A 16,284-nucleotide genomic window follows, 5' to 3' on the forward strand; every position below is an offset into this window, starting at 1 on the left:
TCATATATTTTCTTGTTCATTAAGGTGTTAGGAATCATATATTGAGTTCTGATAGCAACTACATTATGTATCTTTTGAAAAATTTGCCATTTTATGAATGTCAATTATAGTGGACATCAGGACAATCTTCATGTAAAAAATGACTCCACAACTACCAAATTTGTCTGTTTTCGTAATCAAATGATCCTGTTGCCCACTACAGTGGACATCCTGTAAATAAATAAAAATTTTAAAAATTAAATTGTGAGATGTTTTTTTTAACCTTAAACAGGTAGGGAATCACAAAAAATATGATTAGGAAAAACAAAATTTTCCTCGGTTCTCAGGAGGCTATGTATTAATTAATTAATTAAATAATTATTATGTATATGTATGTATCTATATGTAGGCTATTTACATATGTGTGTGTGTGTGTGCATTTATTTATTATTTATAGATTTAGTTAAATTTTCCTTTTATTATTATAATTATTATTATTAAATTACTGTTTTCATGAATTACCACTATAGGTTAGGTTTATTATTGGTAATATGTTATATATGTCATTATCACTATTTTACTTATAATATAAGTTGATGCATCATTATAATGTTCTTAATTAACCTTTTTTCTACGAGTACAATTACGTGTATCACGTGTATTTTCAAAGATTCTCTATAACTAACCGTCTTGGGTATTTTTTCTTTGCTTTTCTTTTAAATGCATTTTTTTTTATCTTACTTACAAATTGCAATTGCACTGTAAATTAAGAATATTTCAATAAAACAAATCTCTGTTGTAATACATTTTCTTTTCTAGATTTCTTTCTTTATAGATATATGCAGCACATTTCATTTTGTAAATGTAGAATTTAACTGATATTATGAACGGATTGGTAATACATATTTAGTCAATACACAGAGACGGGTATTTACAATACAATAAATAAAACATGAATCTTTTTTTTTTTCATCTTTTTGTCATGTCCATTTTAAAGTTCAGCCAGAAGGAGACAGAGTAGGGGGATGAGTAAAAAACTATTATGCATGTGACACAATCTGTTTTTAGATATTAGCTATTGTTGGAGTTTCCAGGGAAATTTCTTCGAATACATAGATAATAAAATAAAATAATGTGGCATTTGGCAAATATTGTACTTTAACTCCACTACATGTATTTGACAACATTAGTTAATGGTTACTTAGCAGATTCAGATTATTAATACAACATATAAATCAACTAATAAATATGGATAAGTAGCAGTTAGGGTTAGCATGTTGTCGAAATTAGCCCCAGCTGCAACAGCTTACACATTCTTGTATCACTAATCATAATGCAGTTTTCTGAAATGGGCCATTCTACATTTACTTAGTACGATTTTGAATCCATGACTTTTACTGTTAACAGAGTATTTTTACACTGCAGTATTGATACTTTTAGTCAAGTAAAAGCTCTTAGTACTTCTTCCACTACTGCTGAATCCCCATGAAGGTATAACTTTTAGAAAACATGAACTGCTTTTCAACGATTTTTTTCCTACAGAGACACTGTATGCTTTTCAACACAGGGAGGCGCTGTTCACTACACTATCAGAAGACAGTTCAGTTGATACAGAGGAAGTTAGTAGACACCATAACATGTCACCAAAACTTAAACTCTGGATAATATGATCAAATCAAGGCAGTTACACAAACACTATGTCACTGAATCGATTCACGAGAGCTAATTCTACATCAGATTTGACACAAAGTTTGGTTATTAGAGGAGAGGTTTTGCTGTCATGTTACTGAAAGCATTAAGGCATGTCACAGTTCTTCTTTCTGGGTTATACACAACAACTGTCGTCTCCTCAGTGTGGCTGTAAATCTGGTCTATGACATCATTTTACAATAAAGTTAATAGACTCTTAAAAGTTGTGAGAAACATCTATATTTGGATTTTTACAAGTTTTTCCATCAAGGTGACAAAAATAATACCATTCACTGTTGATGATGACTAGGCTGCAGTTTAAGACTTAGATGTTATCATCTAACTCTGGGAATGTGTGTGTTTTTTGTTACTGCATCATATTAAAACCTTTCACGCTGGAGTGACAAGCTACATAATATTCACACTGACATGAAACTGCAGTAAGTGAGTGATAATGTAAGCTGCATTTTCTCTCTCTTTCCATGTAAGTAAGGAAACTTTATTTCTATACTAGGCTACTCTTGACTTAAAAAAAACAGTAATACAAGATTTTCAGGGGAAAGAAAAACTAAAACGAATAAAAGAAAAAGAAAGACATAAAACTGTAACATAGGTAGGTTTTTAAAAAGTGGCAGATATTTAGCTTGAGCTAAAACAGTAAAAACATCCTCCTTTAGCCTGGCCCGTGTACATTTTATCAACATTTGGTTGCCTGACCTGAAGGGCCTTGGTACAAAATAAGGAGTTTAAAAATATCAGAAATACTGTCCAGAGCCAAACCATGGAGGTTCAAGGTTCAATTTAGCCTATTCATTCATAAAAAACATGGAGAATACATTAAAACAACTGGATTAAAACAAATGTTAAGTGAAATTAAAATAACAGTTAATGTCTTCCTTACAAAGAAGCCCTTTGTAAAAGTAATCAACTGAATCGTAAACACTGTATAAAGAATTGAGAGCCAAAGTAATCAAGCCAGGAGTGGAGAGAGGTAGTCTCTGTTTTGTTTGTTAGAAGCCTGGCTGCTGCGTTTCGCACCAACTGTAGACAGACAATGAAGCAAGTAGTGATTCTTCCCTGTAACCTCACCACATTAACACACAGCGGTGGAGAGTCAGAGCCCAAAGTGACACAGCGGTTGATTCTCCAACCTCAAAATGATCGGACATACATGAAAATAGGGAGCAGCAAACCCTCACATTTGAGAAACTGAAACCATCTTGACGAGTTTTATAATACATTTTCTGTCAATCAACAATATGATTAATCGACCAATCGTTTCAGCTGTACTTGTAGCCTACTGTTGGGGTTTTAATTTATGACAAAAACATCATATTGTATAAGCTTTTAAAATGTTTTGTATGTAAAAATGTGTAAAGTAACTGAAGCTGTCATACAACTTGCAGTAATTCTTGTGGAGTGAAAATACAATAATCCCCTCTGAAATGTAGTTGAGTAGAAGTAGAAAGTGACATGAAAGAAAATACTCAAGTTAAAGTACAAGTATCACAAATGTGCACTTAAGGAAAGTACACATCCGTGGAACTCTTTAAATTTTTATTGTTTAACTGTGGAATCAATCTCCATGTTGCCATGGAACCTGAATAACGTGACACAGCCACCCTCTGATATGCATTCTAAGCATTTAGTGACTTTACGCTCCAACATTACTTTAATTCCTCTAAGCTGTATGTATACATGTGCACGCAAACTCACAGAGAAAAAACCCCTGAAAAACAACACCCGCATACAAAGCCTGTTACTTGATACTAGGTGCAGTTTCTGCCCTCTAGGTGCAGAATCATGTTTCTTTGTTTCTGCGTCCTATTTTGTTCCTTGAGTATCAGTCTAAGCTTTCAGTTTAAGCTAATAATATATCTAAAAATGAACAGGGACACATATTTTTAAACACTGTGTTTTATTGACATGTACAGATGCTATACAGATGCTTTGGTTGGTTTGTGTAAGTTTCTAAAATGCAACTACAGCTCATTACATTACTCCTATAACTATTTTACAGTGAAACGATCACATAGACACAAGATATGTGCAAGATGAAGACATTTTCCAAAAGCTTCAGTAAGTGTTAAAGAAAAAGGTTGACATTTTTTGAAATACTTAAATTATTTGCTTTCATGCCAAGACTTAGATGACAAAGACTCTCAAGTCTATGTACTAAATATGAAGCTAAAGCCAGCAGCTGGTTAGCTTAGCTTAGCATAAAGACTTTTTTGTACACTTTGTATTCTGTTTGAATCAAACAAAGCAGATATAACATGTTAATTAGTGACCTTTGGAGATGCTAGTAGTGTTGGACAGAGCCAGGCTAGCTGTATCCCCATTTCCAGTCTTTATGCTAAGCTAAGATGAGCAACTACACACTTCATATTTACTATACAGACATAAGAGTGGTATCAATCTTCCTGCAAGAAAGTGAGTAAGTGCATTTCCCAAAAATACAAAGTATTTCTTAAAATCCAAACAATTTTGAAAGCTCATTGTTGACGTTGAAAACAGCAGTTTGACTGAAAAAATACAGACCCACTAGCTTTTTCCAGATGTTTCACATTTTGATGACAACTGAAAAGCCAGAGAAAAAGCTACAGTAGTAATTAGACCTTGCGTTGAGATTTAGTTTTGTCGGATCAAATGAGATTAATGTCTTATTATCAAAGACCCAGCACAATCAACAGATACATCTTTGTAGATTTTAATATCACACAGATTATTTTTCTCATTACATCTCAATATTGAGTTTCTTCTTTCCTTTCAGTTCATGTTGCTGAAAATGACTATTATATTTTAGGTTGAAGTATTATTTCATTTCCATTTTAGTCTATTGTTTGGCAAGCTGAAGGCATTAAAACATGACATAAAATAAGGAAGACATAAAACAAGAAGGTTGTGGTGAGATTTAAACCACAGCCGGCAGGCACTTTGAGTTTATGAGACATCACTGCTTCTTCTCTTCACACACTTTGGCTCATTTTTTGCGCTCCTCGATCTGCTCCACCTCACTGGACTCATCCACCACCTTGCCGTTGATCATGGTCTGGGTGACAACTTTTACAATCTTCCTGGTCCTTACCTCGGGATCTTCTGTGACACAGAATTAAACCACGGTTTGTCAAAAAACACTTTGATCTTTCTTGTCTAGACCAGCACTAAAAAATAACATTAACGGTAATCTAATAACAATACAATGTCTGTAGTATTATTTTGCCATATTAAGGTTATGAGGCTGCACCGTAATGTAATATTTTAACAACTTTGGCCATCAATACCCTCAACTGTAACCTAATGTCAGTAAACTTCTTTTGTTGACCGACTTTATGCCCAAAAAATACAAAAGGGATGAAAAAAAGAAGAGATTGAATGTCGGTGAACCCAACTTTCAATGTGCGAGTCATTATTTGCTTGGTGCTATTTTTTGTTAACTCTTATCAGATCCTGTGTTGGTATCGAGCAACCACGCCCAAGGACTGAATTTATGTGGGCAAAATAGAAGAGTCTGAATTATGAGATAGGTACAATCCAAGAGTAGCTTTAGGAGACCAATATTAGGGGCTGTTACAGACAGAAAATACAATAGTAGGCCACTACAGTAGAAAACAGGTACTGCAGGAGCATGCAGGAGCATCCAATCCTTCCCTAAGTTTTGCAGACTCCCTTTTACGCACATGAATTCTGTCCTCGGGTTTGGTTAATTGATACCCACACAGGATCTAATAAGAGTGAAAAATAGAAGTTATCAAAAACAATCTAACAAGCCATTGCTGACCAACTCAAGTGGTTTTCGACAAGTAACCTCCGGCCAGATTTATAACACAACCCTGTGAATAAGGGTGTAGAGAAGACTTCATACAAATAATCCTTGCAGCACAGATTTGGTCCTTGATGGCATTCAGTAAATACAATAATCTGAACTTACTTTTAGGAGGAGGTGTTTCTTTCACCCTGTAGGACAAAACGATATGACAACGTTAAATCAATGTCAATCCAAAAGAGCAAGCATAAAAACATGTTCACTCAATATCTGATGCAAGTAGGACACTTTAAAGAAATATGCTTATTCTCTTTGTTGGTGAGAGTTAGATGAGAAGATTGAGCTCGGCTTAGCATAAAGACCTTACCGGACAGTCATGTAAGTGGTAATGATTGCTTTTTCTAATTACTTAGTAAAACCCTGTATTCACCTGGTATTGAAATCCGTCAAGGTGTAAAATAGCAGGCAGCACAGGAACAAAAACCCCCGACACATCACCGACAGTACAAAATGCATGATCCAAAAACCCCCGACACATCACCGACAGTACAAAATGCATGATCCAAAAACCCCCGACAAAAACCCCCGACACATCACCGACAGTACAAAATGCATGATCCAAAAACCCCCGACAAAAACCCCCGACACATCACCGACAGTACAAAATGCATGATCCACTCTAGGTGGTGACATGAGAAATACTTTGAATGAGTATGTAGTTCCGCTCACAGTTGAGTAGTGGGCCCTTACTGTGTCCCAGGACAAATACGCATGCGCACTGCTATAAGAATGTGATCATATGTGGCCTAAACCATCCCTGAATGTGGTCTGAGTGATCGGCTCCCAATGCATCCTGGGTGCATTCACACCTGTACTTAGAGCTGTCCACTTGTGATCGGATCACTCAGGATGGATTTTAATACCAGGTGGAAACAGGGTGAAAAGAGTAAGTAAGTGTATTCTACATCCCTAAATAACCAACTATTACATGTAGGGTGTTCAATACATGCATAGTCAGGATAACGACAAACTACGTGTACTCCTATGTAGCAAAAAGAAATACTAGTTAATACCCAAAGGCTAATAATGCATAAATAACTACCAACAGGTATCAATAAGTGTAAAATACTATCTTTACAGTTCTCTTCTGGATTCTATGGTGGTATTTTGGCACTAGAAAAAAACATGCAAACTCGACTCTACTCTACTCGGCTCGACTCCACCGCGGTGCCCCGTCCTCCGTTTTCCATTGCAGATTTAGTACTATGATTTAGTACCGCCTCATGCCTGAGGCGAGCGTGGCTGGTCGTCATAGCGACGCCGCAGGAAACTGCCGTGACCTAACGCGACACACACACAGAACGTCAAAGGTGTGTTGTTTTTGACTCTCGGCATGTGGCTGTTGCCACAGCCAGAAGACAAATTTTGTTTCAAAAGAAGCTGGAGGCAGCAAAAAAAACACCGCTGTCTAAACTATTTAAAGTTTTGTCCTTTTTGTTCAGGACACACCCATCTGTCGCTTGCAATGATGACGCAGTGATTAGTGATGATTCTCTTTGACCAATCAGTAGTCTGCAGGTTTTCACCACGTCAGCTCGCTTGGAACCTGAACCTAGGCGGTACTAAAAAAAGTACCTGTTAGCAGATACCAGGGACTTTTTTTCTTAATGGAAAACCAAAAAAGGTGAGTAGAGTCGAGGCGAGTCGAGAAGGTACTGTGTAATGGAAAAAACACCATTACATAGAAATTCTTGATTGAAACGATGAAAAGGTATTGGTTGTGGTTTCCCAGCTCTCACTTACATTTCCTCCCCCTCCAGCAGCCTCCTGTAGGTGGCGATCTCCATCTCCAGGTTCTGTTTGATGCGCAGCAGCTGTTCATAATCAGTCTTGTTGCGTTGCATGTCCAAACGCAGGTGAGACAGCTCATCCTCCAGCTGGGTCAGTGTGCTCTGAAGATTGTCCATCTCCACTGAGTACTTGTGCCCCGTTTCCCCCAAGTTTCCTTCCAGCACACCTACCTGTTAACAGAGCATGCAGGTAACATTCAGTGACAGTAGAAAGCAAGTCGCCCAGCACCTATCACATTACACATCATTAAAAACATTGTTATTATAAAAATATTCATGCAGCTTTAAAGCTATTGTGCGTAGTTTCTGTCTGTTTCATGAGGAATTCTAAGTAATGACAACAAAACTGTTGGCACATCAACATGATACAAGTCTTCCGTGATTGCGTACCACCCCCACCCCTCCTCCACGCAGTTGCTAGTAGCCAAGGAGGACACGGAGGATTAAAAAAACATGGACTCTTCAGAAGAGGTAATTATCTTTGCTTGATTTTCTGTGCGCGAAAGTTGCCGGACGACACCATTTTCTGAACATAGCCATACTGAGAAATACAGAGAGAGAGCTTTATGGAGCTGATAGTCTTAATTAGCTTTGCATCAACTCATTTTGGCAATGGCTTGAATGAAACAGACGTTCAATAATATAAAAAAAAGTTACGCACTAAAGCTTTAAATGGTAGAATAGTCTAAGGTAAACTCTGATGTGGCCTTAAAGTACCATGTGGAGTTTTTACCACCCAGTATTGTTTTGTACTGTATGTTTACCTGTTGAACTCATCCATCATCCAGCCCCATCACCACTCAACCAGAGACACTAGAGACTGTCAGCGCCATAATATCTCTGCATTCAATACTGTGTGCTCATTATTTGGCAAACATCCATGAGCTATATTTTCGTCCACTGAACAGCTCCATATGCTGATGTTTGACTTGTGTTCACATGTAGCGGAGACACAGACAAAACATTGACTTGTTTGGCTCTACTCTACGTCTTGTCACACTGATTGATTATAGGAGCAGAATGAAATTGCAGTGTACATTGTTCCGCCAAAAGCTCTTTGTTGACAAGGAGAAAACAGCTGTAATCTATAGATAACATGTCTAACGTGTGCAGAAGAGAAGAGGAAGGGGCTGAGCTCCTGATTTACCCCTGCAAGAAAAAGACTCTTTGCTGAGGCTATTTGGTATTTGACTGAGAGGTTAAGTATTATTCCCGAAGAAAAATGTGATTACATGTTCGGGCTACACCCCTGTGACGTGTGTTTATGCAGTAATGTACCTGCTTCCGAAGACTGTTGAGTTCGACCTCCAGAGCCTGCAGGAAACGTCGTCGCTCGCTGAACTCACTTTGGGCACAGCGCAAAGCCTCGTTGCTTTCTTTGACCTCCGACTGCACTGCTTCCAACTAGAGACACACACATCAAAATAATGCATAGTGCAATGTACAGTATGTAGTGTATAATACCACAAAAAGCATGTATTAATACAATGAAAAAAAAAAAGAACAGATTTGTGCAGTGACGGACTTTCTTGAGGTACCAGGTCTCGGCCTCCTCTTTGTTCTTGCGAGTGATGCCCTCATACTGGACCCTCAGCTCAGCCATGATGGCCCCCAGATCGGGACCCTGAGCCGCATCCACCTCCACAGTCACCTGCTCGTTGGCCAGACGAGACTTCATTGCATTCATCTCCTGTGATCATTTAAAGAGGGGGAAGGCAAAGCAGTGTTTAATGCTGCAACGTCTTATAGTGTCCACCTCACAATCTGGACAACTCTCAGACCGCAGTGTCTGTTAACATCTGATTTTGGCGGTGTCAAACTTATCTACTACCCAGTGGTGTATTCAGAGCCTTTACTTTTAGTAAAAGTAGTAATACTACACTAAAACAATACTTCAGTACTTTCACTTAAGCGGGATTTTGAATGCAGGACTTATAAGTATTATCAGAAAAATGTAGGCCTACTTAAAGTATCAAATTGAGAGTAGGCTACTCATTATACAAAAAAGAGGCTTATTTGATGGTGTTTGATTTTATATATTATCAATATGATTAAGTCCTGCAAACCTCATTTTAATAAAACAAGTAAACGATAGTAAGGATATTTAAAATAGTCTAGAAAGGTATTTCTGTAGCTTGAACCAAGAAAGAATATTACAGTTTGCTACAATAGAATTATGAAAATATATTTTTTCAGAAAATGCCTGAAACTTTAGTTAATTGGCATTAAAAACAGGTTGGAATGCTCTTACAGCCCTATAGTCACAAAATAAGACATTAAAGTGCTCAGTTAAGGACTGAAGTTATTCAATAAGCATTGAAAAATGCATCATATTTTACAAACTGTTTATATTTTTAAGTACAATCTTAGTATGCAAGATAACTATTAACTTTAAGTGTCAACAAGTGAAGACTAAAGAACAATATTTCTGTGTTTTAAGCATTTTTGTTTTTACAACCAGTTTGTAATGCAGCTTCCATCCTGTAACTTTAATTGTTCCTGATTAACTCCTTCTTTTTTCTTTTTACATGTTTTGATCATCTCAGCGTGTACAAGATACGTATTCAACACAAAAAAAACTCCATTGTCTTTAGTCAAGTCTTCAGTCCCCATCCTGGATACCACACCTTACAGTCTAAACACACATAATCCCGGAGGCTGGATGGGCTCAAATACTTGAGTGTGTTGTGTACACAGGTGTTGTCTTGCTATCTTGATGCATTGTGGCTACAAAGAAAAAGGGTTTGTGCGTACACTTAACATTATCATATTTCAGATACTAAAACCTACTACTATGTTGCTGTTAGAAAAAAAACAGGAACTCTATGGTTTTTGGATGATATGCTGGAAACTGGTTTTCATGCAGCTTTACAGAACCCACTGTGCTACATACATCTTATATTTAAACAAGACTACTCTTGACAACTTGTAAAATGATTATCTTGATGAGTCAACACTCATTGATCATATCTGACGTGACCTTCTTCTAGAGGGGATCTCACCTCATCGTGATTCTTCTTGAGGAAGTAGAGCTCCTCCTTCAGGCTGTCCAGGTCTCCTCGCAGAGTGGCGATGATCTGGTCGTGGTCAGACTTTGCTCTCTTCAGAGCCTGACAGTCCCTCTCCACCGACTGGCACAAGGTGGCCTCCGCCTCCCATCTGCAGGAAAAACACAGTGGAGGATTCAAACAAGAAGAATGGAGGTCATCAGCAGACACGCAACACTAGTCTCAGTTAATGCATCTCATGTATTTTCATTACATGTCGGACATGGTCAACATAAATATCTGCAGATTTTACAAAACCCCAAAAGGTAATTCAATACAAAATGTAAGCATCCTTAAAAATTGTATGTACATGTGGATGAAAAAATATTCCATCTACTGCAACATTTATACGATTTGTAACCCTTTTTGGAAACTGTAATTTGGCAAAAGTAAACTTGATTTAAGGTTTACTTACTATCTTTTCTCCCAATACTTTCAATCACATCTTAAAGCCTTCAATCCATTGAACATGAATTTGTCAAACAATGTTAATTCATGTTATTTTTAATTATTTTAAAACAAACAAGGATATACATCACTTCCTACTGCCATCTTTTTTTGTATTAGAAATAGACTTGTAAGTTATATGTGACTAAATGAATAATCTTCGGTCCAAATCTGCAAAAGAGTTTGTCAAGATATTTGAAATACCTTTAATAAAACAATAGAAACCCATCTGTTTTATCGGCGGTGGAAAAAGATTGTTCACTTGAGATAAAAAAAAAAGTAATACCACACTGTAGAAATACTTCATTCATCAAAAGTGTAAAGTATTATCAGCAAAATATACTAAATATTATAGTAAAAATATATTATAATTTACTGCATGAAATAGAAATACTCAAGTAAAGTACAAGTACCTTGAAATTGTACTGTACTTAATAACTTTCCACCACTGATGATGATAGATGAGAGACACAAACTGGAGGTAGTGCAACACGTGCAAACAAGCACATGCATAAAAGCACTCGTGAAATAGTCACGGAATGGATGCACACGTGTGAAAAATACAATGCAATGACTTGCAAAGATCTGCACGTGAGGTACACGTGCACTTTGCTGCTAAAACCATAAATCACTGCCAATTGATGTATCACTCCTTCAAATCAGGCCACAGAACATACCATCAACACACTGTGAAAAACATAAGCAGTGGGTGGGTGTTTTCTGACTCCACCATCTTTCCTTTACCAGCTCCACTTTGCCAACTTTGGACTTCAGTAAGTGACGATGTTTCTCTGACCTGCGCAATCTATCACATCCTTTGCTCCCTGATGGCAATCTTTGTCTCCTGCGGGTGCCTGAGCACCGTGGGAATGGGCCTCCTATTTCGCAGCCTGACATAAAGGTCATTTATTCACATTGCTCTGCAGTCTGGCGCTCCCATGTGAACACTCACAGGCAAGTACAAGAAAGGAAACTCTGTGTGGCACTCACTTGACTCTGAAGTCATCGGCCGCCAGCTTGGCATTATCAATCTCCAGCATGATACGGGCGTTCTCCAACGTCTTCTTTCTCACCTGAGTAGGGAACATGGTGGAAAGTTGATGAAGATCTGGCAACAAGTTCTACAGATATTATGCACTTTTTTGGAGTGGCTTTTCTGCGAAAGGACAGCTAGGCGAGAAAGGGGAGAGAGACGGGAAGACATGCAGGAAATCGTCACAGGTCGGACTCGATCCCTGGACCTCTGCGTCGAGGCATAAACCTCTCAGTCCTTCCAGAAAAATGCAGAGTTTTTTTGTGATTGTTGCGGGCAAAAATCCTTGATTATGCGACATGTTTTCTTAAAAAATGCGACGGAATATGTGGGATATTTATGCAATTTTATGCGATGAAATTGCGGGAACTTGCAAAAATTGCGGGAACTTGCAAAAACTGCGGTTCGATGAAAAAGAGAAAAAAAGTGATTCCCCCAACACCCTGCTTTTCCATGATGTTCATGTCGCGTAATTACGTAACTTCATAACGTCACTTCATAATGTCACTTCATAACGTCACTTCATAACATAACATAACATGGCAACAGGGGAAAATGGCTGCTCTTGTATAAAGTAAACGCAACATTTTTCAACTTTCTGCTAAGATATATGTGACTTTTTTGCAACGAAAATGCGGGGATTATGAAATCAAGCAAGCCTTGCATATTTTGTGCGGAAATCGGCAATTTATGCGGCGAAAGTGCGGCGTATTTGAAAAATTCGGCTCCCACATAAATATGCGGGCTTTGGCTGATTATGCATTGAATTATGCGATCAGATAACTGCGTTTTTCTGGAGGGACTGACCTATATGTATATGTGCGCCTGCTCTACCAACTGAGCCAACCTGATATGCACTTTTTATACTGTAAGTGTGCTGGTTTATTTACTGTAAAAACATACATGCTCTGACTAAAAAAACCCGAACATTCAAATCCATCTGACTGCAGGAGCTTTGTGCTCCATTTCTCATCACTGCCTTCAACTAAATACCTTATTAACAAGATGGACCCTTTTAAAGGTTCTCTAAACAATGTTAGGTGACGTCACTTCTTGTTGACGTTCGAAGTATTGTCAAACAAAACCTTCCCACCTCCTCATCCCGAACACTGTTTGTTTGTTATGTTATGTTTGGTGGTGCAGGTTGGCGCAGTTTGTTTCTGTTGCCTTTTGTGGAGCCTGGGCTGTCTACAGAGCCCGCATTTGTTTTTTACAGTGTGTTCAGGGGACAGGCAGCTTGCGGATAGTGAGGAGATGTTTGCTGTATGTGACAAAAAATGTTGTAGCCAAAAAAAATGCGTGACACCGCTTAGAGCACCTTTAAACAACTGCAAATTATCCCACGTGTGAATATGCAAAAATTGTCATTTTGCTGTTTTCAGCGGCTTTGCAGGTTAATGTCAAGAAAGTTACATTTCTGCTTTATCAAATAACCCTATACATATTTCTTGCATTTGACTCTTTAAAGTGCTTCAAGAAAGTGTATGGGCATCCCAAAATGATATCAGGTGTGTAGGTAGAAAGGCGAACACAATATGAAGAGAAAAAGGCACCTGCACACTGAAAAGATGCATTATGTATTAAGTACCATTACTGTACAACGTTTCAACATTACATCTTCATATTCAATATGTGACTAAGAAGATTTATATATAGACTATACCTGATTTAACATAGGTGTTAATCTTAGGTCGAGCCCATCAACTACATCAACATTAAAATCACTGGGGTGCAATCAAATCAAATCCCTGAAAGATGTTTGAGTTCTTAATTCTGTTCTACAAACACTGACCTCCTGCCCGATGGCATGTGCCTGGGCCATCAGCCCCTCGATGTCATGGCCTTTTGGAGCCTTCTCCAGCATGAGCTGCTTGATCTTCATCTCCAGTTCAGCGTTGGACCTCTCCAGTGAGCGCACCTTGTCCAGGTAGTTGGCCAGCCGGTCGTTCAGGCCCTGCATGGTCTCCTTCCCGCTGGCGGCGCCACTGAGGCCGTTGAAGGAGAGGCTGGAGCCCAGCATGTTGAGGCCATTGCCCATTGAGAGGGAGCGGGACAGAGACAGCGTGCCGATGGAGACGGGAGACTTTGAGCGGATGCTGCGTCCGCTGTCCCTCACAGACATGCTGGAGGAGGGCTGACGCACCGCGTAGCTGCGCACAGAGAGGGAGGAGGCCATGGTGTCCACTGCAGAAGATCAAAATGAAAGTTGAATCAGTGCTCTTATGAAGCTACACGTCTGCTAATCTGCAAGTACAGATACAACTTTTGTTTGAATGCGCAGGACAAAGTCAGAGACCTTGGCTTTAAGTATGCAGTTGACTGATTAATGCAGCAAAGAATGAACAGAAAAGAAGTTCAAGAATTAACTTTTAATCAACTTTTGAATCAACATGGACAAAAAGTCCTCAAAGGGCTAAAAAAGAGACAGCATTGCGGCATTGTTTTATTTCTCTTTTTAGTTGTTTTGCATCTCTTCATGCTTGTTTTGTATCTGTAGTTTTGTGTCTCTCTGTGGGTGTTTAGCATCTATCCTTTATATTGCATCTGTAGTTATTTTGCATCTCTCTAGTTGTTTTGTGTTTCTTTGCGGGCGTTTGACTTTCAAACAAGAAATGTTTACAGTCACTTTAAACGTAGGTTTGTTCAGTAATCCATCTATCTCTCAGCACAGCTACTAAATGGGCCTTGTGGTGAGTCAATTGACTGATGATGGCCAAATATTTAGCATTATGTTTCTGTTCTTGTTATTTAAACAGTACATAGAACAATATAGAGGATCTACTAGATTTCAAGCCTCCATCTGTGTCGGAATAGCTGTGAAATGTAAATCTGCTTGAAACTTGAAAACTTTGTTGCTCATTCTGTGACATAAAGTCGTTGTTTTGATGAGTAAAGAGAAAGGACAGCATAGTACTTACATTGAGCTCAGTTCTTCAATAGGTCTTCTGTTGTGCTGCTCGGTCAGGTTTCAATCCTGATGGTACGAGTGACCGTTGTCTGTTGCTGGACCAGATTTTCACAGGTGAATTTAGATGGAGTTTTGGATGGGTGGAGCCACTGTTGGTATGTCCAACCCATAGAGTGTAGCAACAAGGAGGAGGATGCAACTTGACACCTTGATGAGGAGTGGAAAAAAGAACTGTGGTGCACATAAACTAAAGTCGGCATCAACTTTTTAAATGCAGTTAATTGTCTGCAGCATTGCAGGTTTGCAAACAGCCGCTGTAAGTTGAGACACTCGATTAATTTCCTGTAACAGTAAAACACACACTGACTTTTAGAGCTACAGTATATTGGCCTCATGTGTCCAAACAGTGACATCAACTTCCTCAGGTCTTCGTCCGATCTGTAAGGGGAAACTGGGAGGACAAACTGGTGTAACTGGCTAGCAGGGCTGGAAACAGGCACCCTGCTGTGTGGATACAATGTACTCTGAGCGATGTGAGAATCCGGCTTCACCTGAGGACAGCCCGGCGGGAGGAAGCAGGAACAATGGAGGGACAGAATGAAAAGAAAGTGAAGACCCCTGAGAAATGCAAGGCGTAGGCCCGGCTGAACTGGAAACCCGGTTTACACACACAGACAGAAACACGCCATTTTGTAAAGGTCAACTATCTCTTAATCCTCTTTTGCTGTTATACAGTATGTGGTCTCCTGTTGCTGTATTGTAACATTCCTCTGGTGAGCATTATTCTCTCTGTATAGGATCAGATCACACAGTGTGACACGCACACACACACACACACACACACACACACACACACACACACACACACACACACACACACACACACACACACTAAAACAACAAAACAGGATGACAATGATCTCCAAGGTGTTGAGATCATTCACATGATCAAACCAAAATAGATTCTTGGATTGTTTAGTGTGAAAAGTTGCTTTGTGCAGATTGTAAGCTGAATACAGTGTTCACCTGTACAGTTTCTGACACAATAAACATAATAATAACATGAATGCCGTAACTCTGTTCAGCTGTCCACAATGAGGTTGAATCAAGTCCAACAAAGTCCTAACAAAAAGTCCTGTTACTGAAATTGCTGGACTATTGTGCTGGATTGCATAACATTGTATAGGTGTTTGTAGCAATGCAAACAGCTCTTAAAACATTACTATCAAATACATACTGCAGAAAAATATGTAATTACATACTAAAAACATACATCCTTTTTCAAATGCAATCTTTAGGGGTTATGATTATTACCATATGTAGCCCTAGTTTTCAGCATAGCTGTACCACCACCTTGTGGGTAAAAAAAGAGCTGCAGAATTGAATGATTACTATGGACTCATCATTACTAAGGAACCTCTTTTCACTTACTGTAACAGTTCCTTTGATCCAACGTTAAAATAAAACCATTGTTAGTACAGCTTGTAGCCTATCTTTGATTCAATTGTACTGCTACTGTCAGGATATAGCAGTTTCAGCAATGACAAAAGTAATTTTTTATAAAA

The 16,284-nt window shown here is 38.6% G+C and overlaps 1 protein-coding gene across 1 annotated transcript; it reads right to left on the reverse strand.

Moving 5' to 3' along the window:
* Positions 1-3,575: 3,575 nt before the first annotated feature.
* On the reverse strand, positions 3,576-15,741 carry krt1-c5 (keratin, type 1, gene c5). Its single transcript, XM_039802137.1, has 9 exons — positions 14,730-15,741; positions 13,604-13,995; positions 11,769-11,851; positions 10,287-10,443; positions 8,810-8,974; positions 8,563-8,688; positions 7,238-7,455; positions 5,600-5,625; positions 3,576-4,767 (listed from the first exon to the last, which is right to left on the reverse strand). Exons 2-9 carry the CDS (start codon positions 13,985-13,987, stop codon positions 4,652-4,654), a joined length of 1,275 nt encoding a protein of 424 aa, XP_039658071.1. The 5' UTR covers positions 13,988-13,995; positions 14,730-15,741; the 3' UTR covers positions 3,576-4,651.
* Between the last annotated feature and the right edge of the window lie 543 nt (positions 15,742-16,284).

Source organism: Perca fluviatilis, chromosome 6, assembly GCF_010015445.1.
Source record: "Perca fluviatilis chromosome 6, GENO_Pfluv_1.0, whole genome shotgun sequence".
Lineage (NCBI taxonomy): Eukaryota > Metazoa > Chordata > Actinopteri > Perciformes > Percidae > Perca > Perca fluviatilis.

Coding starts and splice junctions, on each gene's coding strand:
- krt1-c5 (XM_039802137.1), bottom strand. CDS start 13,987: ATGGCCTCCTCCCTCTCTGTGCGCAGCTACGCGGTGCGTCAGCCCTCC. Junction 11,852..13,603: donor CACATGCCATCGGGCAGGAG/GTCAGTGTTTGT, acceptor TTCCCTACTCAG/GTGAGAAAGAAGACGTTGGA. Junction 8,689..8,809: donor AGACCTGGTACCTCAAGAAA/GTCCGTCACTGC, acceptor GTGTGTCTCTAG/TTGGAAGCAGTGCAGTCGGA.